Below are 23,278 nucleotides of genomic sequence, written 5' to 3' on the forward strand. Positions count from 1 at the left end.
GGGAGGAAAGGAGGCCGCTGTAGACTATTGAGATGCAGCCCAGGGAGGTCTCTTCCAGGCCTGGGGCCTAAGGCTAGTGCCCCTGCTGTGATAATCAGTTCAATATGGACGCCAGTGTAACATAACCAGTGTAACATCTGACGAGACTGTTTTGCTCCTACAAATGCCACAGTGGTGACCGCAGCAAGATCCAACCCCGGCTCAACAAAGAACACAATCTTCATTGAACACTATGGCCATTGATAATGAGGCGATCATGTTTCTATAAATAATGCCATATCTCATGTGTGGTTAACCTACAATCCCAAGCTCTCATTTCCTTAACCCAAAGACAATGATTTCCAATAGAAAATACCAGTGGAATACAGTCAAAATGTAAATAAACACTAGTTACCCTCCCTTATGAATGAATATAGCTTCGTTGACAGCGTACACGTATACAGGCAATACTGTTAAGCGTGTTGACTAGAGAACTTCCCTGCGGATTCAATCTGACCCTAGACTCCATGCCCATTGTGTGTGTGTGTGGATACTAATGATGGGGGTATGACAACAGGGTCAGTGAGCTGAGCTGACAGATATAGAGACATGTAGCACTCCAGTTGATCTCTCAACCCCGCTGTGTGTGTGTGTGTGTGTGTGTGTGTGTGTGTGTGTGTGTGTGTGTGTGTGTGTGTGTGTGTGTGTGTGTGTGTGTGTGTGTGTGTGTGTGTGTGTGTGTGTGTGACGGCACTTATCTACCATTTACCCCCCTGTCCCTGGGCCATCATAATAGAATAAGAACATATGCAATTCAGCAGACACTTTCATCCAAAGCAACTTAGTCAGTCGTACATTGTAAGCAACATGCTCTACCCACTGAGCTACAGACGACCACCATCACACAGGCCTTATTCACTGCTGCTAACATGGAACCGTCTGGGATCCAGTGAGGCACAGGGCCACATCTGAGGGACAGGTACAGTACACTGTACACGGGGTGCGCACGCGCGCATCCCTCAGAACTCAAACAGCACAATAACCATATACTGTAACAGCCAGCTGTTATTAGAGCACCTTCTCAGAGGGGAAAGCAGACCGTACAGACATTGCATCACCACACTCAGTACTGTCGCTGCACCTGCTGTAACACACAGGACACGCACAAACAGTAAGCAAGGATGTTCATCATCTCCACTATTCTCTCTCTCGCTCTCCGCTACACTGTTACATAGCCCACTCTGTCTACATTTCAGGTGTACCTATAAGCGAAGGTCCTAGGTTCAACACGTGAATGCTGCCCACAACACCTACAGCTTCATCTGCTTAACATACATGATAGAAATAGAACTGGTTAGAATGGGAATATCTGTTCTATCAATCTCCAGGTAACGATAGTGCAGGAGGTAGCCCAACTCTGAATGCTTTGATAAACAGGGTAAGGAACACATTGCCTCGGGAAGTAGTTTGGGGGTGGTGAGATTGTTTTTTTTAATGTTTTTTTTTGGTGGGGGCAGCACCCTCAGCACACCCTGCATCACCTCTACTCCCTGTGGCTATGAAGGGACAGCATCGTCAGGAGATAACATCACACAGGGCTGCTCTCCGTGATCAATACAGCTGTATCTCAGCGACACTGGCATATTCATATCTCAACATAAACAATCACGTAACGAAAACAACATTAGCAGTAGCCTATAGTGTTATTACCTCACGTTGTTATAAAATCACAGGTCAATAACACGATTATAACAATAAAGGTAGGGAAATAATTGAAGACGGGGGGAAAAAATATCCACAAATAAAATGTTAAGATATATAGCCTTTGTCGATGTATTTCTGGTTTTGAGCACGATGAAAACCACGGGGTGTTCTGGCCTGGTGACAATACCCGCTCCCCCACGATCCAGTATAAATAGAGACGCGAAAATAAAACCGAGCAGCAACACAAGAATAACGCACCGCAATACACCCAATGGAGACAGACCACAATAAAGACCAGATATGGAACAGACATACTTGTGGTCAAATGTTTAGTAGTATATTGTTGAGGATAATTAGACTACATTATAGGCTACAGGCGCGGGTGCTTCAATTGAGAACGATAGTGCGGTGCAGTAGATTTACAGTTCTGTTGTGACGTGTGGATATCTGCATGCGAAACGACCACCCATTAATCGCGCACATGATTAATAGCCCCAAAATAAAAACAGAAAAATAACTGCATTCCACCTACCGTAAAATGAAAAGAAAAAATGCGAAGATACGAGGTATTTGTAACAATAAAGAAGAAATAAGCCCAGGTTTGATTATTTTCCATTATACGGGGCTGCGCACTAACAGACGGCAGGGGGACGTAACCACGCCGCACTACTGTAGCAAGCCAACTAACGTTAGCCCCCTGCTAACGTAATCGGCAAGGGGAGGAATTATTTGACAAATAGCTGACTGATCACTGGAAAACAAACGGGAAAAACTATTTTCACCCCACTTTGATACCGAAGTGACTTTTTCGTAGTACGTTAGGATAACTCACATAGCGTGTTAGGATAATTAACGTAGCAGGTTAGGAGACTTGAGGTTAAGTTTAGGAAAAGGGTAAGGGTTAGGCAAAAATCACCTTATATTGAAGTGATTGATCACACACTGCACAAGGGGGGGGGGGGCTCCACAAACACTCACCTCTGTGTCCCCGGATTGGTGATTTGTGATCAGCTAACCTCCATGTGTAAAGGAACAGTGTGTCACGCCAGCCCTCTTCAAAGCGCTTTAACTTTGGTCACTGTTTACTTGTCATGGGTCGAGGGTAATGAAACACTGTGCGACAGCAGAGCCACTATGGTCACAGCGCAAAGTTGACAGCGCTGGAATATAAAGGAAATTAACACATTAAAGCACTACAATTGTTTCGCTTGTATATAGGTCATGCAGTGTGGCCGCAATTACAGATAAGCAATCTGCATTTACTAGGCATTAACGTCCCTGGAAAACAGAAGGTGCCTTTAGCACTAAAATGAACTATGGATGAGGTCATGGTTCAGAAGGGAGAGAGAGAAAAAAAAAATCAGGTTGACGTCATTTTCAGCCAATCGGAGTCTGCGGTTTAGGGGTTAGTTGACGTCAGCCTTCTGAGCCGTGGATTAAAGGGACACTGGTTTTAAAGGAGACGTGCACGATTATTCCTTGATCTCGCGTGCGGCGCAACATGCTGTCAAGAGCTCACACGCTTCAGGGACCGTAGGGGTCATGCACTGTCGCTGAGAGAGGAAAATGATATTTTGTGCAACAGCGATTCAAAGGTTGCTGGATGGGTGTGCAGAATCCTGGGCCCAGGAGGCTGCTGAGGGGAGGACGGCTCATAATAATGTCTGGAATGGAGTGAAGCCTTCCTTCCTAATTAAGGTGCCACCATCTGGCTGCCTGTGATCTTAGGATATGTTTTTTATTTTATCTTTATTTAACTAGGCAAGTCAGTTAAGAACAAATTCTTATTTTCAATGACGGCCTAGGAACAGTGGTTTAACTGCCTTGTTCAGGGGCAGAATGACAGATTTGTACCTTGTCAGCTCAGGGATTTGAACTTGCAACCTTTCGGTTACTAGTCCAACGCTCTAACCTCTGTGTGATGTCCCTCTTCATCTCCCCCTTGTCTGTATGACCACGGAATGAATGAAAAATCAACTCTCTAACCGCCATTTTGAATTGTAAAGAATTTATGATTGTTTTTCGGGTTACTTTGACATTAGTTAAATAAAGACACATCTCATGAGAAAGTCAAGAGCCACAAAATTGGATCTACATTTTTTTGTTGTTGAATAGAGCCAAGACAAATACTAACTCTAATAGGGCTCAATGCAGAATGAATGAACATAAAGAATAGCCAGTTAACCAAAAAAGGAACAAAAAGGGAAAAAAGCACATATACCCGAGAGAACCAAAACATAAATTACAGTCTAATACAGGCCTACCCAAGAAATACAGTAACAACATCAACACTAGATCCATATGAATATTTATAGGCATAAAATCCTACAATTGTAGTGGTGGTCAATGCTCATTGTGAGTTATTTTGCTCTCATAATAAAATGGGATGGTCTTTATGTGTCATAGCAAAGATGATATATTACCAAGTGACCGCTCTAACAATGGAAATACATGTCCTCAACGATGGAAGGCAGGCAGGGGGGAGGTGAGATCCTTCCAGCCAATGAAAGGGCAGATATAAGTCACAACTCCGATTTAAAGTATTTTTTTTGAAGTTGCTGAAATGCCAGGTGTCCACTTATATCAGTGCATTCGTAACAACCTAACCATTACGAAACTTCTAATCAATCAAATAAGCCGGGCGTAGCAAATGAGGAATTGCATTTTAAGTTGTCTAAATTCGACTCTCTATCATTGACCTCCTTACAAAAATTCCGTGGACAGATTTTGGGTAGAGTAAACCCTCTTGCTTTGCCTCTTTCTCTCTGGTTGTAGTCGTTGTATGGCACTGTATTACATTGTATAGTCTGGCATCTAGTGGTTATAGTTGTGTACTGACAACTGCTACAGCAGGCATTCTAAAGAGAAACGACAACACAGATTCATGAAAATCTACTTTTATTTGGATGCAAAAACTCACAATTTAAAAGCAATACTGTAGTAGCAGAGGAGAGTAGGCTGTTTGCTGGTTGGCTGGAGTACGCCTGATAGTTTCCCAGTGAGCAAAACTGTTTGAGAAGACATCTTTTCAACATCTTTTCAACCAAAAAGACACATTCAAAGTATCTTCAACCAATTTTGTTCACTGGGTTGGCTATTTCAATTATCTTCTCCCTCACTAGGATCACCAGGATAAGACCTGGTAGCACAGACAACAAGCACTCGAAATAAAGCGGTTGGATCAATTGCAACGAGCGTTATCAGGAAAGGATTTCATCGTTGAATTCCAACTTCCCCAAGTTTCTAGCGGTTCCACTTCAGCTCTCTTCCATCTGCAAAACTCAACATTTCACGGCAGTTTCAATCAGAGGATGAAATACTGCTGCTCATTTTTACTTTGTGAGGTACCCTTTAAAACATACCAGTGACATTGTCTCCTGGTGGGTGTTCGCTGTAATTGACCAGTTTCATTCAATCAAGATGAAAGTTGCTAGAGGTTTCTTCCATACAACTCTTAATCGCTGTTTTTGCTGTCACGTAGCTCACATTTCTCATGTTGTTGTGAAGTCAGTCTGGCCTGGAGTCACAGGCCACAACGCAATCAATTTCGCGCCAAGGGGAAACCATTGTCGGTCAATGTTAAGTATCGGAGGTGTCAACCACATTTCAGTCCTGGCTGGAAGCTGTTCGTCATAGACATTGGCATAAACATTTAGAGTGAACCCATACTGTGGTTTCCCTTTATATGTGATTGAATTCAATTGAAACCACAGATGGGGAATGTGTGAGGACTGTATAAAAACTGGGTCTGGGGTAAAACTCTAAAAGAAAACAAGAAAAAACCTCAAGACACACGAAGCAAAGCATATTGAAGCAAAGCCTAGAGGCATTAAAGTCATACTGAAGACAAAACAATCAATGGTTTTTGTTGTAAGGTAACTTGGGTAGTTGTCACATTTTTTTCTGTCAAATCTTGCGATATAAACCAATGGTTTGACCACAGTATGAGCTACATTCCATTGTGGTGTAAATGGAAAATATACACAAGGCATCTACTCGAAAGGATTGTATAAAAACTTTCTAAAAATATCTCTGGTTGGTTTCACAAAAGCAAACTGTATCAAAAGCATTGGCAGAGAGCAAGCAAGATAATTGGAGAACCCTTATACAACAGAAAGCTGGACAACCAATCACTTCGCTTTGATTACGGACATATGAGAGTCCCATACAGCACATGCAATCCATTTAAGTCAACACAGTCAAAACACGACACAGAAATGAACATTATACAGCTGAACATCAGAGAGACAACCATAGTGGGTCTATTGTGCTTTATACGGAGTAGGCTTGGCCTATCTATACAACAATCATGGGCTGCTAACGTCACGCACGTGTTCAGGGTACTGTTGATAGCAGAGGTGTCATCAGCCCAACACCACTGAGAGGGCCCTGATGGGCAGGGTCTGGAGGGTCAGGTTTACCCATCATTAACACCTGCATCCTTTGTTAGAGGGGAATAATAAAGTAAAAAGGAAAGCTAAACCATCACCTCCAGTTTAGAGGTTTTGTTTCTTCTTGCAACTTTTACATTTGTACCCTTTTGCACTTTCATGTTTATCTCCTAGCCTGGTCTCAGATCTGTTTTTGTTGTTGTTGCTTTTGCGGACTATATTTGAATCGACAAAACATGACATTACCATAAGGAGTTGGCAAGCAAGCCGAAACAGACTGGCACCCAGGCTATTTGACTCCCGCGAAAAAAGTAACAGGTGCACGTTTCACTAGTAGATCTGCACCTCTATCTCTGGATTCCTATGCTACTGTATGTGCCAGTCGTTACTTCTCATGTATGAACCCAGAAGTTGAGACATGCACACGTTCCCCCCCCCCCCATCAAGTCTCGGTGATCACCTGACAACGCTGGTGAAAGTCTATGAGGCTATGATGTCTGATGAATACCATGGAGATCATGATGACTGACTGACTACACATACGTACGGTAATACTGAAGAGACTGCACACAATGCCTAGTTACCTAACGGTTCCATTCCTCCGGGGTTCCGTAGAGATCTATGGTACATGCCTCAGTCAATGGTAATGAACACGGAGCACCATGCAACCTGAAGATGAGGTGGCTCCTGAAAAGCACCAGGAGTTTTGAAAGGCCTGCTGCACTGTGTTTATTTGAAGAGGCCCAGTGAGCGCAAGACCTTGAACATTTACATTTTCTACGTCTTTTGCTCATAAGGAGATGGTTTTGTTGTAACAGGAGAGAAAAGCTAGTTGGCGCTTTACGTTTCAGACGAACGTGTGATCCCTCACTGTGAGATTGTTTTACAACACTGTGAATATAGGCTGGACTTTTTTCTTATCTGGAGATGTCTGTGAATAATCTAAAATGGCACTTGATGGGACATATCTTATAAAATATCCTACTGGACAGACCTCTGCCAAGTGTGACAACAAATGTTTGCGTTAGAAGTGGGGCCAGACATACATGTAGTCATTGCTACTTTTAGAGCATGGTCTGCAAAGCAAATCAGTCAAATTCTTGCAGAATTAAGGAACTTAAATCAAGATTGGGCTTCTCGTACGTGGGCCTCTGAAATGGAAGGGGGCTGGATGAGGCTGACATAGTCTGTTATTGTTTTTGTGGTTGTGTTTGTTAAAGGGTGACATTGAGATGGGTGTACAGTACAGTAGGTACAGTGTACAGTACAGTAGGTACAGTGTACAATACAGTAGGTACACTACAGTAGGTACAGTGCACAGTACAGTAGGTACAGTGCACAGTACAGTAGGTACAGTGTACAGTAGGTACAGTGTACAATACAGTAGGTACAGTGTACAGTGTACAATACAGTCGGTACAGTGTACAGTACAGTCGGTACAGTGTACAATACAGTAGGTGCAGTGTACAGTACAGTAGGTACATTGTGCAATACAGTAGGTACAGTGTACAGTAGGTACATTGTACAATACAGTAGGTACATTGTACAATACAGTAGGTACAGTGTACAATACAGCAGGTACAGTGTACAGTAGGTACAGTGTACAGTGCAGTAGGTACATTGTACAATACAGTAGATACAGTGTACAATACAGTAGGTACAGTGTACAGTGTACAATACAGTCGGTACAGTGTACAGTACAGTCGGTACAGTGTACAATACAGTAGGTACAGTGTACAGTACAGTAGGTACATTGTACAATACAGTAGGTACATTGTACAATACAGTAGGTACAGTGTACAATACAGCAGGTACAGTGTACAGTAGGTACAGTGTACAGTGCATTAGGTACATTGTACAATACAGTAGATACAGTGTACAATACAGTAGGTACAGTGTACAGTAGGTACATTGTACAATACAGTAGGTACATTGTACAATACAGTAGGTAACGTTTTTCAGTAGGTACAGTGTACAATACAGTAGGTACAGTGTACAGTACAGTAGGTACAGTGTACAATACAGTAGGTACAGTGTACAGTAGGTACAGTGTACAGTACAGTAGGTATAGTGTACAGTGGTGTGTCTCTACTCCTCTACAATGTGGGACAGCTGCTTCTCGTAGAGGCTGAGGACGTGGTGAACAAACTGGTACTGCTCACCCGTCTGGATCATCCCGCCTCTGCAACACACACACACACATGCACGGGAACCACACACACAACACACACAGGCAGGGGTCAGACAGAAGAGAAAGAACAGACCGGTGTCAGGAAAAAGACGAAGACAGACAGGTGTGAAGAAAGAGAGCCCAAGACAGACTGCTGACTCACCTGTCGAGGCGGAGCTGGCAGGTGGTCCTCAGGATGTCGACCACGCCCTCACTCCTCAGCTGTTTACACAGGATGGAGGTGGCGATGAAACAGCCAGTCCGACCTATCCCAGCACTGCAGGAAGGAAGAGGAGGAGGAACCATTAATGTTTTACATTTACATTTAAGTCATTTAGCAGACGCTCTTATCCAGAGCGATTAACAAATTGGTGCATTCACCTTATTACAATAGTGCATCTAAATCTTTTAAGGGGGGGGGTTAGAAGGATTACTTTATGCTATCCTAGGTATTCCTTGAAGAGGTGGGGTTTCAGGTGTCTCCGGAAGGTGGTGATTGACTCCGCTGTCCTGGCGTCGTGAGGGAGCTTGTTCCACCATTGGGGTGCCAGAGCAGCGAACAGTTTTGACTGGGCTGAGCGGGAACTGTGCTTCCTCAGAGGTAGGGAGGCGAGCAGGCCAGAGGTGGATGAACGCAGTGCCCTTGTTTGGGTGTAGGGCCTGATCAGAGCCTGAAGGTACGGAGGTGCCGTTCCCCTCACAGCTCCGTAGGCAAGCACCATGGTCTTGTAGCGGATGCGAGCTTCAACTGGAAGCCAGTGGAGAGAGCGGAGGAGCGGGGTGACGTGAGAGAACTTGGGAAGGTTGAACACCAGATGGGCTGCGGCGTTCTGGATGAGTTGTAGGGGTTTAATGGCACAGGCAGGGAGCCCAGCCAACAGCGAGTTGCAGTAATCCAGACGGGAGATGACAAGTGCCTGGATTAGGACCTGCGCCGCTTCCTGTGTGAGGCAGGGTCGTACTCTGCGAATGTTGTAGAGCATGAACCTACAGGATCGGGTCACCGCCTTGATGTTAGTGGAGAACGACAGGGTGTTGTCCAGGGTCACGCCAAGGTTCTTAGCACTCTGGGAGGAGGACACAATGGAGTTGTCAACCGTGATGGCGAGATCATGGAACGGGCAGTCCTTCCCCGGGAGGAAGAGCAGCTCCGTCTTGCTGAGGTTCAGCTTGAGGTGGTGATCCGTTTTACACCTGTATTTCTGACCTGACTAACTACTAATGCACTGAAAGCTATGAGAGCTGCAGTGCTGCCACGTCTTCCGTCTTTAGGGGCGTAGACCTTCCACAGGGTCCACTGAGACATCCGCCCCATTGATGGTACTGACCAGAGATAGAAAGAGGACTCATCTCTGCATCTGTGCAATTATGGCGTCTGTGACAGCACGGGAAGAGCTACTGTGGCTATCTCCGTTTTAAAGTAGTCCATTTTCTTCTTCTCTTGTGTTTATAAAAAGTGTAAAGCTAATATTGGTGATTTACAGCCACCTGCAGTGCTGACTTCCTGAACCAAATCTTGTGTCATTCATTTATTGTGGCCACTAGATGGCGGATATAGCATTTAACCATTGACAAACCATAGGCAACCCTATTTGAAGAAGAAGACAATGCTCTGAACATTGGCTGTTCGCTCCCAACCCATAGGAATCCCCACCCAGTTGACTACTTTGAAATGGTGGAATCCCTCAATGGCAATGTCCATGCTAGAATGGGTTATATTCACCTAGAGCCCTCTTTCTACCTCTATGGTACAGACCAACCCTCCTGGACTATCATGTGGGTATCATATCTGTGTTTCCAACTCTACCTGCAGTGGACGATGACAGGGCCGCTGGTGGGCGGAGCTTCCGCTCTGGCCTGCTCCACTTCCTCTACCAGCTCCAGGAGGGGCGGGGCTTTGTCTGGGGTCTTCTGGTCAGGCCAGGAGGTGTACCAGTACTGCCTGAGGCTGCGCTCCTCTCCATCAAACTGACACACACACGCACACATTAACACATACATGCACACATACATGCATAGGCATAGGCACACACACACACATGCATGGGCACACACACAGATAAACAAACAGAGACTCAGAGACATTTTTTCAGCCTCATCCTCTGCATGTACATACAAACTGTTACCTAGGTGTTAGTTGCTACGACAACAACGATTGCCGAGCCAGACTGTGAGAGGAACGCAGAGTGACTTTTTATTTTATTTTTTATATATATATATTTAAAAAAAGGTATATGTGGTGTTGTTATTCATTGTGTGATTTCATAAGCATATTATTAGCCAACAGCTGTACTTGTGGGAGCTTTTCTATCTCTCTTCATTCAGAGGCCAGTGCTTAGTGGATGAGAAGTGAGTCCATAATCCAAAAGGGTCAATGTAATAACACAAACTGCTTTTTCTCATTGTCATTTTATATATCATTTATACATGTCCTTGGTGGCCTTGGCAGTGGTGTACAGATGTATACTGTATGTGTCTGTCTGCTATCAGTCTCACCTTCAGAGTGAAGACCCTCAGGCTGTAGTCGTCCTCCTGGGTTACCGTGACAACCTTGATCTCGATGCCCTCGTGGGTCACAGAGTCCTCAGGCCAGTACTCTGCACATTTCTGTAAGGGGGCAACACATAGCCAGGGTTTCACATTGGACATTTACTGGGAAGAATGGGCTTCTACCATACCATCCTCCCCTATCCATCCCTCTCTCCCTGTCTCCCTCCTCACCTCATTCTTCTCCTCTAGGTTAGTGATCATGACGATGATGGGACAGCGTTCCTGCCACACCATCCTCCAGAAGTCTCCCACTGTGTTCACTGTAGGACCTTGGGTAGCGATGTACGCCCGCTCCTCACCCCCGTAACCCTGAGGAAAGCAACACAGTAGTTCAAGTGAGAGCACGTAGAAGATCTCACAGGACCCTTGATGGGAACACTTGTACACAGGGCCGACCCAAGCCTTTTCCCCCCCCAGAAAAACATGTTAGGGTTTAACCCATGCTAGTGTTTTGCCCTAGCGGCCGCTGTGCCGTAAGCGGCCACTTTGCCGTACGTTTCGTATTGGCTGGGCTGGCAGTGCTTGTACAGGAAGTAGCTGAGAGGGAGCAGTAGGCAGACAAAGACGTACCTGTAGGTAGTTAGCGTTGATGTAGGTACTGAGGAACTCATCTTCATCTGTTGTCCGGAGTATCACTCTGCTGTGTGCGTCTGGAAAACACCAGATCCCATTACAAGGTGTGTGTCCAGCGTTGTCTCTCACCTCTACTCTACATACCATTTTGTGACAGAGGTTCAGAGACGGATTCAAAATGGCTGCCGTTTGTAGTGTCTCTACTCACTGGGGAGGATGGTCTTGTAGCGGTTCTTTCTCACCAGGCCCGGGTAGTTATACTCCTTTGGGTCCACAAAGTTCATGGGAGTTTCCTGTCAATGGCAACAGAACAATGGACGTGGCTTAGCGATGTATGGCTGTGTAGAGACCCTACTGAATTGTGTGTGCAATGGGCATGATTGTGTGAGTGTCACTGTTTGCGTGTGTTGTAAACGAATAAACTCAGCAAAAAAAAGAAACGTCTCTTTTTCAGGACCCTGTCTTTCAAAGGTAATTCCTAAAAATCCAAATAACTTCACAGATCTTCATTGTAAAGGGCTTAAACAGTTTCCCCATGCTTGTTCAATGAACCATAAACAATTAATGAACATGCACCTGTGGAACGGTCGTTAAAAGACACTAACAGTTTACAGACTGTAGGCAGTTAAGGTCACAGTAATGAAAACTTAGGACACTAAAGAGGCCTTTCTACGGACTCTGAAAAACACCAAAAGAAAGATGCCTAGGGTCCCTGCTCATCTGCGTGAACGTGCCTTAGGCATGCTGCAAATAGGCATGAGGACTGCAGATGTGGCCAGGGAAATAAATTGCAATGTCCGTACTGTGAGACACCTAAGACGGCGCTACAGGGAGACAGGACGGACAGCTGATTGTCCTCGCAGTGGCAGACCACGTGTAACAACACCTGCACATGATCGGTACATCCGAACATCACACCTGCGGGACAGGTACAGGATGGCAACAACAACTGCCCGAGTTACACCAGGAACGCACAATCCCTCCATCAGTGCTCAGACTGTCCGCAACAGGCTGAGAGAGGCTGGACTGAGGGCTTGTAGGCCTGTTGTAAGGCAGGTCCTCACCAGACATCACTGGCAACAATGTCGCCTATGGGCACAAACCCACCGTTGCTGGAACAGACAGAACTGGCAAAAAGTGCTCTTCACTGACAAGTCGCGGTTTTGCCTCACCAGGGGTGATGGTCGGATTCTCGTTTATCGTCGAAGGAATGAGCGTCACACCGAGGCCTGTACTCTGGAGCGGGATCGATTTGGAGGTGGAGGGTCAGTCATGGTCTTGGGGGGTATGTCACAGCATCATCGGACTGAGCTTGTTGTCATTGCAGGCAATCTCAATGCTGTGCGTTACAGGGAAGACATCCTCCTACCTCATGTGGTACCCTTCCTCCAGGCTCATTCTGACATGACCCTCCAGCATGACAATGCCACCAGCCATACTGCTCGTTCTGTGCGTGATTTCCTGCAAGACAGGAATGTCAGTGTTCTGCCATGGCCATCGAAGAGCCAGGATCTCAATCTCACTGAGCACGTCTGGGACCTGTTGGATCGGAGGGTGAGGGCTAGGGTCATTCCACCCAGAAATGTCCGGGAACTTGCAGGTGCCTTGGTGGAAGAGTGGGGGTAACATCTCACAGCAAGAACTGACAAATCCGGTGCAGTCCGTGAGGAGGGGATGCACTGCAGTACTTAATGCAGCTGGTGGCCACACCAGATACTGACTGTTTCTTTTGATTTTGACCCCCCCTTTGTTCAGGGACACATTATTCAATTTCTGTTAGTCACATGTCCGTGGAACTTGTTCAGTTTATGTCTCAGTTGTTGAATCTTGTTATGTTCATACAAATATTAAGTTTGCTGAAAATGAATGCAGTTGACAGTGAGAGGACGTTTCTTTTTTTGACGAGTTTAGATTATCCACAAATAGTTTATACACAAATGACAATTCACTCTAAATGAAGAAAATGTAACTCTGCCACAGATAACATTTGGTCCCGCTCTAAAAAGAGTAAAACATACTCTGGCAAGAAAGTTATTTTTTCAGAGTTGTGTATGATCAATTTAGTGTTGATATTTAACTCTGCATTTCTGTCTGTACATGTCACGCCCTGACCATAGAGAGCCCTTGGTTCTCTATGGTGTTGTAGGTAAGGGCGTGACTAGGGGGTGTTCTAGTCGATATATTTCTATGTTTGGGTTTGAGTATGGTTCCCAATTAGAGGCAGCTGATTATCATTGTCTCTAATTGGGGATCATACTTAAGGTGTCCTTGTTCCCACCTGCATTTGTGGGATATTGTTTGTGTATGTGCTTGTTGCACTATGTTACTTCACGTTTCATTGCTTATTTATTGTTTTTGTTGAGAAGTTTCACTTTTAATAAAGATGTGGAACTAAACACACGGGCGCAGCCATTATCACGACCGTAACAGAATATCCCACCTCAAAAGGACCAAGCAGCATGCCATGGAGGATAAGGTGAGTTGGACCTGGGAGGAGATAATGGGTGGATGCGAGACCCCTCCTTGGCGGTAGTCGCAGAGGACTGAGGAAGGACAGCGACGACGCCGGGGACTGCAGGCACAGAAACCCTAAGATTTTTTTTTTGGGGGGGGGCATGAGGGGTGGTCGGCCGAGCCAAGGAGAGAGCAAGAGCCCGCCTGGGAGTCAATGGAGCAGTGTGAGGAGGGATATCGGAGAATGATGTTGGCTAGGAGTATGCTGCAGAGCAGGCGTTTTGAGGAGCGTGTTATCAGTCCGGTGCCACCTGTGCCAGCTCCCCGCACCCTCCCTGAAGTGTGTGTCACCAGTCCGGTGCCACCTGTGCCGGCTCCACGCACCAGGCCTCCAGTGCGCCTCCCCAGTCCGGTACGTCCTGTGCCAGCTCCCCGCACTCGCCCTGAAGTGCGTATCACCAGTTCGGTGCCACCTGTGCCGGCTCCACGCACCAGGCCTCCAGTGTGACTCCCCAGTCCGGTACGTCCTGTGCCGGCTCCCCGCACTCGCCCTGAAGTGCGTGTCACCAGTCCGGTGCCACCTGTACCGGCTCTACGCACCAGGCCTCCAGTGCGCCTCTCCAGCCCGGAGCGTCCTGTGCCGGCTCCACGCACTCAACCTGAGGAGTGTGTCTTCAGTCCGGTGCAACCTGCGCCGATGCCCAGTCCCGCTCCCTGGCAGGAGCCTTCCTCTGCGCCGATGCCCAGTCCAGGCATGGTGTCAAGTCCCGCTCCCAGGCAGGAGCCTTCCTCTGCGCCGATGAGTCCGTCCTGGCAGGAGCCTTCCTCTGCGCGGTGAGTACATGGCTCTGGCAGGAGTTCTCTGCGCCGTGCCCAGTCCAGGCCTCCAGTCCCGCTCAAGCGGAGCCTTCTCACGCCGTGCCCAGTCCACACGGCGTCCAGTACCGCTCCATGGCCTGAGCCTTCCTCTGCGCCGGTGCCCAGTCCAGGCATGGCATCCAGTACCGCTCCAAGACCGGAGCCTTCCTCTGCGCCAATGCCCAGTCCAGGCACGGCGTTCAGCCTGGCGCCATCCGGATCCGGGGTCTGGGCAGGGGCTACGACCCGCACCGGAGCCGCCACCGACACTAGTCACCCCCCTACCCTCCCCATTTGGTTTCAGGTTTTTGCGGAGTCCGCACTTTTGGGGGGGGGGGTACTCTGGCAAGAAAGTTATTTTTTCAGAGTTGTGTATGATCAATTTAGTGTTGATATTTAACTCTGCATTTCACTCTGTACATGTCACGCCCTGACCATAGGGAGCCCTTGGTTCTCTATGGTGTTGTAGGTCAGGGCGTGACTAGGGGGTGTTCTAGTTGATATATTTCTATGTTTGGGTTTGAGTATGGTTCCCAATTAGAGGCAGCTGATTATCATTGTCTCTATTCAGGGATCATACTTATAAGGTGTCCCTGTTCCCACCTGCATTTGTGGGATATTGTTTGTGTATGTGCTTGTGCACTACGTTACTTCACGTTTCGTTGCTTGTTTATTGTTTTTTGTTGAGAAGTTTCACTTTTAATAAAGATGTGGAACCCAACACACGCTGCGCCTTGGTCCGTCCATTATCACGACCGTAACAGTACAGGATTAATTGAAAATAAATCTCTGCAGTGATGTTCAGTATTCTAGAGTAAATTATTTTGAGTAATGTTTACTCACAATATAATCGCAAGAGTTCATTCAACTCCTACGGACTCAAACTCAGCACTATTTTGGAGTTTAAATGGTCCCATTTGAGGTGTAAGGGTGTAAAGTCTCATTCACCTATTTCTTAATGTGCCATATTATGGTGGCTTAGAATGTGACATCCAATCTCGATTGGTATCCATTTAAGAGGGAGGATGTCCTGCAATTTTGCATCAGCCATGACTCTGCATGTCAGGGAAGAGTACTTTTGTCAGAGACTACCGAGATCATCTAAACTCCAACTGCCTTCTCAGTAAATTGCAATAAATCCAACCACTTACAGATTAGATTTGTTTAGGAAAATGTACGTTACATATTGTGTAGCATAAAATCAAACATGCGAAAACAGAGCTATTGAAACAAACAATTCTAAGAATTTACCTGCAACAGAGCATGCTGGGAAATATGACAATGACGCCCCCTCCCACATCTGTGGCTACTCCATAGTTTTAGCTCCCAATCAACTCCAGTTATCATCACTAACTCCAGGGAGCGTATCACTCTGTTGGTTATGATAACTCCAGGAGAGTCAATTCAACAACAAAATGACTCTGCCATTTCAACTGTCCTTGATTTACCGTGTACTAATTGTGAGTGTGCACCTGTACGTTACTGACTTTATTGTCCCCTCTACCTTGCGTGTGATTGTGTACAATATTCCTGCACGGAGACCTGTTCTGTGCGATTGTGAGTGTGTAGACCTACATTACCTTGGTCTTGAGAGAGAGAGAGAATGTGTATCTCAGCCTAAATATGTAACGTATCCTCTATGGAGCTGGGTATGCTAATGCTTTTCACTGTGTCCACATCTCACCCACCAACTGTTTCTAGTAGCCTCTGGATGTACAGCGCTCCTTGGCGTGTGTGTTTTACTCACATAGAACTCAGCCTGTAGGGCCTGGTCGTCTATAGCGCGTGTGTGGAGCTGGCTAGGGGTGAGAGTGTTTGTTCCCTCCCTCAGGTACTCCTTGGCAGTCTGGTCTCTGGGGGAGAGCTGGGCTCCGTAGCCATAGGGCTCCGTACAGCCAGGAGAACACATGTCCAGGGTCAGAGAGACGTTGGAGCCCCTCCTAACACACACACACACACACACACATAGACACGCACGCGCCCACACACACAGGACGGCATCGGCACATACAAGAAGAACAAACGTACAGACACATACAAGAAGAACGTTGTGCCGTAATTGTGCACACGCACACGCAGAAGCACAACAACCCACACACGAGAAAAAGGCATGAACGCATACACACACAGACATTCCCCCTAGAGCACCTCTCCACACACTTCCATCCTCCCACTGACCTCTCCTGCAGGCCCACAGGTGTAACAGAGAGGGTGGTGATGTCCCCCTCTGTCCTGGTGTCCAGGCTCAGGTCAAAGACAGGGGTCTGGGGTTCAGCTTCCAGGTCCATCAGGTCCTCTTGGGCGTCTGTCCACTCCGACAGGGTGAAGGAAGGCTGGCGACTCACCGACTGACGTCTGTCCCCATGGTCAGCCACCATCGCCGCTGACCACCATGCATCACCGTACGCCAACTTACACACAGTGCGGATGATCTGGAGACACAGCATCAAAACGCACATTTCAGAACTGTTAAATGTACAATGCGGCCGTTTCCATCTCAATATCAAATCATTTCTGGTTAATAAGTACCTTACCGTAATTATTTTCAATTAAAATGGTCAAAAAGAAACACAAATAGTTTTTAAACAAAGACCAATTTCTCAAGCCAGACTTATCCTAGACTGTCTAGGAGTCATCTGAATGGGGAGGGGACCACTGAAAACTATCTGTTATTGGCAGAAAGGTTTAGAACTTATTGGTCTATTAACTAATTGACATAGGGGGATATGGGAGAGCCACCCTTTAAGTAAACTGGAACTGTGACCATTGTTTTCAATGGTAAACGGCCTGAGTAAGACATCTTCATTTATCCACCATCTTGACTTTTGGGGCACGGATCCACAAGCCTTTATCAGTAATTCTACGTCTGTATTATTTACTGACGATTGGCTGTAATAATAGATTTAGTGTTTCTATCATGTCAAAGCGCAAGGCAGATGATCTCAAACCCAGGACTTGGCCCATGAGTGTGGCCACTGCCATAGACTTTTGGGAAAGACAGCATACTATGAACACAAAGCTGAGTTCTATGATAAATGAACTCATCAATGGACAGTTGAACGACAAGACACAGCCGCCTTTCCCGAGGAATTGCCATTGCAGCAAGAATAGACCAAGAAGTTACTTTGTCAGGATGAACATGGTACGTGTGTGTTTATTATTACAGAGTTGTTTGTGTCTCCTCTGTAAAAGCATTCATAATCTTGTCTAGCATATTCTCCAACTAACAACTAGTGTACATCGATAATATATCGTAACTATTTATGAAGTTGGCTACTTTATTGCCAGGCTTTTAAGGCCCGTGTTTATTTTTTATGTCATTCTACCAGAAACATTTATTAGAGAAGTTTTTTGTTAGTGTCATGTCTTTAACTTACGTAGCCTACTTGGATTTTCACCACCATCTTTTTATCTGTTCAACAACACAGATCCAGGTCAAGCACCCACAGGTTGCAACAAATGCCTACAGACAGTTCCATGGATATGGGGTGAAAAAGCCAATTACGCCGCCATGCACAGGACGGGCATCCATGTACTGCAACGTCAGAATGAAGTTCACAAAATGCAAAGGAGTAGGTGGACACAAACGAAGACCAAGGCAGAGAGGAAAACAATAGAGATTGAAAATGGGGCCAGATTCTCTGAGCTATTTACAGTGCATTCAGAAAGTATAGAGACCCTTTGACTTTTTCCTTTTTTTGTTACACTACGTACAGCCTTATTCTAAAACTGATTAAATTGTTTTTTTCCCCTCATCAATTTACATACAATATCCCATAATGACAAAGAAAAAAAAGTTTTTTAGAAATATTTGCAAATGTATTAAAAATAAAAATGAAATATCACATTTACATAAGTATTCAGACCCTTTACTCAGTACTTTGTTGAAGCACATTTGGCAGCAATAACAGCCTTGAGTCCTCTCGGGTAAGCTTGGCACACCTGTATTTGGGGGGAGTTTCTCCCATTCTTCTCTGCAAATCCTCTCAAGCTCTGTAAGGTTGGATGGGTGTGTCGCTGCACAGCTATTTTCAGGTCTCTCCAGAGATGTTAGATCGGATTCAAGTCCGGGCTCTGGCTGGGCCACTCAAGGACATTGAGACTTGTCCCAAAGCCACTCCTGTGTTGTCTTGGCTGTGTGCTTAGGATCGTTGTCCTGTTGGAAGGTGGACCTTCGCCCCAGTCTGAGGTCCTGAGTGCTCTGGAGCAGGTTTCCATCAAGGATCTCTCTGTACTTTGCTCCGTTCATCTTTCCCTCGATCCTGACTAGTCTCTTAGTCCCTGCCACTGAAAAACATCTCCACAGCATGATGTTGCCACCACCATGCTTCACCGTGGGGATGGTGCCAGGTGTCCTCCAGACGTGACACTTGGCATTCAGGCCAAAGAGTTCAATCTTGGTTTCATCAGACCAGAGAATCTTGTTACTCATGGTCTGAGATTCCTTTAGGTGCCTTTTGGCAAACTCCAAGCGGGCTGTCATGTGCCTTTTACTGATGAGTGGCTACCGTCTGACCACTCTACCATAAAGGCCTGATTGGTGAAGTGCTGCAGAGATGGTTGTCCTTCTGGAAGGCTCTCCCATCTCCACAGAGGATCTCTGTGGGTTCTTGGTCACCATCGGGTTCTTGGTCACCTCCCTGATCAAGGCCCTTCTCCCCCGATTGCTCAGTTTGGCTGGGCGGCCAGCTCTAGGAAGAGTCTTGGGTTGTTCCAAATGTCTTCCAATTAAGAATGATGGAGGCCACTGTGTTCTTGGGGACCTTCAATGCTGCAGACATTTGTTGGTACTCTTCCCCAGATCTGTGCCTCGACACTATCCTGTCTCGGAGCTCTACGGACAATTCCTTCGACCTCATAGCTTGGTTTTTGCTCTGACATGCACTGTCAACTGTGGGATCTTATATAGACAGATGTGTGCCTTTCCAAAATTGAATTTACTACAGGTGGACTCCTATAAAGTTGTAGAAACATCTCAAGGAAGTTCAATGCAAACAGGATGCACCTGAGCTAAATTTCGAGTCCCATAGCAAAGGGTCTGAATACTTATGCAAATAAGGTATCTGTTTTTTATGGTTTCAGTAAACAGAAGACCAACAATCCCAGCATCTCAGTTCAGTTAATGAAAAGGGTATTTTTTAAACTGTTACGATGTTTTAGTAATTTTTATTACAATACAAAAACATATATACAGTTGAAGTCGGAAGTTTACATACACTTAGGTTGGAGTCATTAAAACTCGTTTTTCAACCACTCCACAAATTTCTTGTTAATAAACTATAGTTTTGGAAAGTCGGTTAGGACATCTACTTTGTGCATGACACAAGTAATTTTTCCATCAATTGTTTACAGACAAATTATTTCACTTATAATTCACTGTATCACAATTCCAGTGGGTCAGAAGTTTACATACACTAAGTTGACTGTGCCTTTAAACAGCTTGGAAAATTCCAAAAAATTATGTCATGTATTATTTAAGCTGGAAAATTGAAGTTTTTTCTTAGAAAAGGCCATTCAAGACGGTCAAAAGCCTTTTCGGCATCAACAGCCATTATTGATAAATCTACATCTTGTTTTTCGGCGTATTGCATTATACTGAAACATGTTCTTGTGTTTGTTTGTGTCTATTTTAAAAAAAAACGTTTGATTCATGTGTATCAAGTCTGGTAAGACTTTTGCCATTCTGTTGCTTATGAGTTTTGTTATTATTTTTATGTCGTAATATTATTCAACTTATGGGTCTGTAATATGCAGAGTATTCTCTAGATTTCCCTAGTTTTAATATAACTTAAATAATTGTTTGATACATGGAATTCAGAAGCACTGAATTGAGTGACGTGTGTGTAGTCATTTTAATAAATGGGACGCTACTTTGTCCCTGAATGTCAAATACAAATCTATGGGACAGCTGTCCATTCCTGGTGCTTTTCTCCACGCTAATGTTTTAACAGTGTCTAATTTTCTTTTTGGGTGATTTCTATTTTTAGTGGTTATTTTTTGGTCTGCTGATAGTTGCTTCAGGGTTATTGAGTCTAAGAAGGCTGTAGTATCAGTCCAACTGTTGTTGAATTCGGATTTATATAGATTTTCAAAGAAGCTTTTTAAAAAATGTGTTGTTTCTAATTAAACCATTTGTATTATTAACTTTGAAAATTATGAATGCGAAAGGTTTAAAATGCCCAAGAGGTTAAGAGCGTGACTTGGCCAACTGACTTTGATATGAGAAATGTATTAGCAGGCGGTTAGGGGAAAGATGATATACATGTAGGTCCTGATGGTACCAAGTACTTACATGCCATTGAGCAGAGTGAGGATAAGGATCTGACCAGTATTGAATTTGCAGTGAGCTCAGCCATAACGACCCTGCCCCCTAAACAGCTGTTTGTTATAGCAAGTGAAGAAAGGAACGATCTGTATAGCAGTGGAGGGTCCTCAGAGGAGGATCAAGTGAATTTCAGTAAAATGTCAATTGTGAAACATTAAAAAAGTTATCATTTTTAGATAAAACGATACTAATAAATTGAGTGTACAAAACGTTAGGAACACCTTCCTAATATTGAGTTGCACCGCCTTTTGCCCTCAGAACAGCCTTAATTCTGGTGCGCCTGGCACCTACTACCATACCCCGTTCAAAGGCACTTCAATCTTTTTTCTTGCCCATTCACTCTCTGAATGGCACACATACAACAATCCATGTCTCAATTGATATCAATAAGGGATCATAGCTTTTACCTGGATTCACCTGGTTAGTCTATGCCATAGAAAGAGCAGTCCTCCTCTGAGTACATTGACTTCAATACAAAACCCAGGAGGCTCATGGTTCTCACCCTCTTCTATAGACTGACACAGTAATTATGACGACTTCCGGAGGACGTCTTCCAACCCTATCAGAGCCATTGCTGCATGAACTGACATGTTGTCCATCCAATCAAAGGATCAGAGAAGGAATCTAGTACTGAAAGCATAAGCTACAGCTAGCTAGCACTGCAGTGCATAAAATGAGGTGAGTAGTTGACTCAAAGAGAGAGAAAGACAATAGTTGAGTTTTGAACAAATACATTTCTTAAAAAAGAGATAGCTATATTTAGTTGTATTTTTTTTCCCTTTCACTTTCATTTAGCTAGCTAATGCAGCTAATTTAGCCTAATCAACTACCTGACTCAGAGAGGAATGCTATTTATGTTAGCTAGCTGGCTACCACTCCAATTCTTCCAAGTCGATGTAAGCCTTCGTTTATAGTCATTTATTGCCAGTGTAACTGCTAACCTGCTTGCAGCACACTGTACAGCATGATTGTACACATGGATTGGAGTTGTGGGTTTACTAACCCATTAGTTATAGTAGCTATGTTGACTATGATGTTAGATAATACGGTGACAACGATGTAGGCTGTGTGTAGTGGTTAGCGGTTATGGTATGAAGGTTTGGCTTGGAGAGATTCTTTTAGTCTGGTCACAAACAGCTGTTAAAATGTGAGCAGAGGAGAGCGTGTAGATGTGATGATTAGTGATGTTAAGTTAGAGAATGATTCCTTATTTTTTAACTACTCTTTTTACTCACTCGAGAATCATGATTTGGGACAGATCAGTGGCAGCAAGTCTTAAAGGTCACGAACAGTCAAAATCATGTTTTTCATGAAATATGATGATATTTGAAGGAAACCAGATCAAAGTATGATGACCAAAGTTTGAAAAATGACTGTTGCTTCTACATTGATCAAGTTTGATCTGAAAGTTACTGGTCCCCGCCCCCATGTCAAACACTTTGATTCATTATTAAGGAGACAAGGTGACATCACCTTAACTCTCATTTTAATACACCAATATTCTCTTGACTAATTTAAATAAGTACCGCCTTGTAACCAACATCGGGAAGGTGTTTTTGCAGAGGGCCATTGTTTATATAGCTAGATAGCTACTCTACTAGTGCCAAAATGGTGTCAGCAAATATAATTAATAGTTTACACTATTCATCTATGGCAAAGATACATATGTTTCCCCTTTCATCTGTGTCTGGTGTTAGCTAGTTACTGGCTAGCTAGGTCTTCAGCCAGCATGGAACCAAAGGGGGGGAAGGGTCGTTCAAAACTCTGACGCAATTGGCAAGTCAACACATCCGTCAGTGTTGCTGTGAACCGTATCACAAGAGACATGCCAAACAGATGTATAAAAAAATATTTTATACCATTGATGCAATTTCAATGCTGTTTGAGTTGCTTTGTGTATCACTAAATTAGCTTGAGATCATTTTACTGCAACACCGCTCACGGAATCCAAGTTGCTTGACATTGGCGTTTCAAAGTGCTGTCAGTCAAGGCGAGCTCATGAATATAAGCTTCCCGCCTACTCAGCCTGCCTTTTCAAACTTTCTGGTAGTTAGCCATGAGAGAAAAAGTACTTTTCAGAATGACTGTTCAGGACCTTTAAACCTTTACTGGTTGAGTGCTTTGCCAAGTCCTTTTGGTTTATTTTGCCTTGTAATCACGGCCAGTTTGGAAGCCTTTGTTTAGGCCTCTAGAAGTGCAAGTGATATAAAACACCAAATATTCATAAAACTTCTGTAATATACAAATACCTAACAGCCAACCTGTTTGCACCAA

General features: G+C 44.8%; 2 protein-coding genes across 5 annotated transcripts in view; both read right to left on the bottom strand.

Moving 5' to 3' along the window:
• The window catches only part of LOC106561046 (dual specificity protein phosphatase 8), a 65,586-nt gene extending 62,471 nt beyond the window's left edge, over nt 1-3,115 (bottom strand). Inside the window, exon 1 of one of the 2 annotated variants that reach the window (XM_014124620.2) lies at nt 2,662-3,115. The gene's annotated coding sequence lies outside the window, so the exon portion shown is untranslated. Of the gene's footprint in view, nt 1-2,215; nt 2,382-2,661 lie in introns of those variants that run through there. The other variant, XM_014124619.2, reaches the window with a different exon arrangement.
• Nucleotides 3,116-4,564: 1,449 nt separating this feature from the next.
• The window catches only part of LOC106561045 (protein tyrosine phosphatase non-receptor type 5), a 35,689-nt gene continuing 16,975 nt past the window's right edge, over nt 4,565-23,278 (bottom strand). For all 3 annotated transcript variants that reach the window (XM_014124616.2, XM_014124617.2, XM_014124618.2), the window contains 9 exons: nt 16,858-17,111; nt 16,427-16,619; nt 11,576-11,660; nt 11,365-11,444; nt 10,966-11,103; nt 10,741-10,851; nt 10,052-10,212; nt 8,408-8,521; nt 4,565-8,256 (listed from right to left, as the gene is read on the bottom strand). In XM_014124616.2, the coding sequence (XP_013980091.1) occupies nt 8,163-8,256; nt 8,408-8,521; nt 10,052-10,212; nt 10,741-10,851; nt 10,966-11,103; nt 11,365-11,444; nt 11,576-11,660; nt 16,427-16,619; nt 16,858-17,111 (1,230 nt within the window). In that variant the 3' untranslated portion in view covers nt 4,565-8,162. The remainder of the gene's footprint in view (nt 8,257-8,407; nt 8,522-10,051; nt 10,213-10,740; nt 10,852-10,965; nt 11,104-11,364; nt 11,445-11,575; nt 11,661-16,426; nt 16,620-16,857; nt 17,112-23,278) is intronic.

Source organism: Salmo salar, chromosome ssa10 (assembly GCF_905237065.1).
Source record: "Salmo salar chromosome ssa10, Ssal_v3.1, whole genome shotgun sequence".
NCBI lineage: Eukaryota > Metazoa > Chordata > Actinopteri > Salmoniformes > Salmonidae > Salmo > Salmo salar.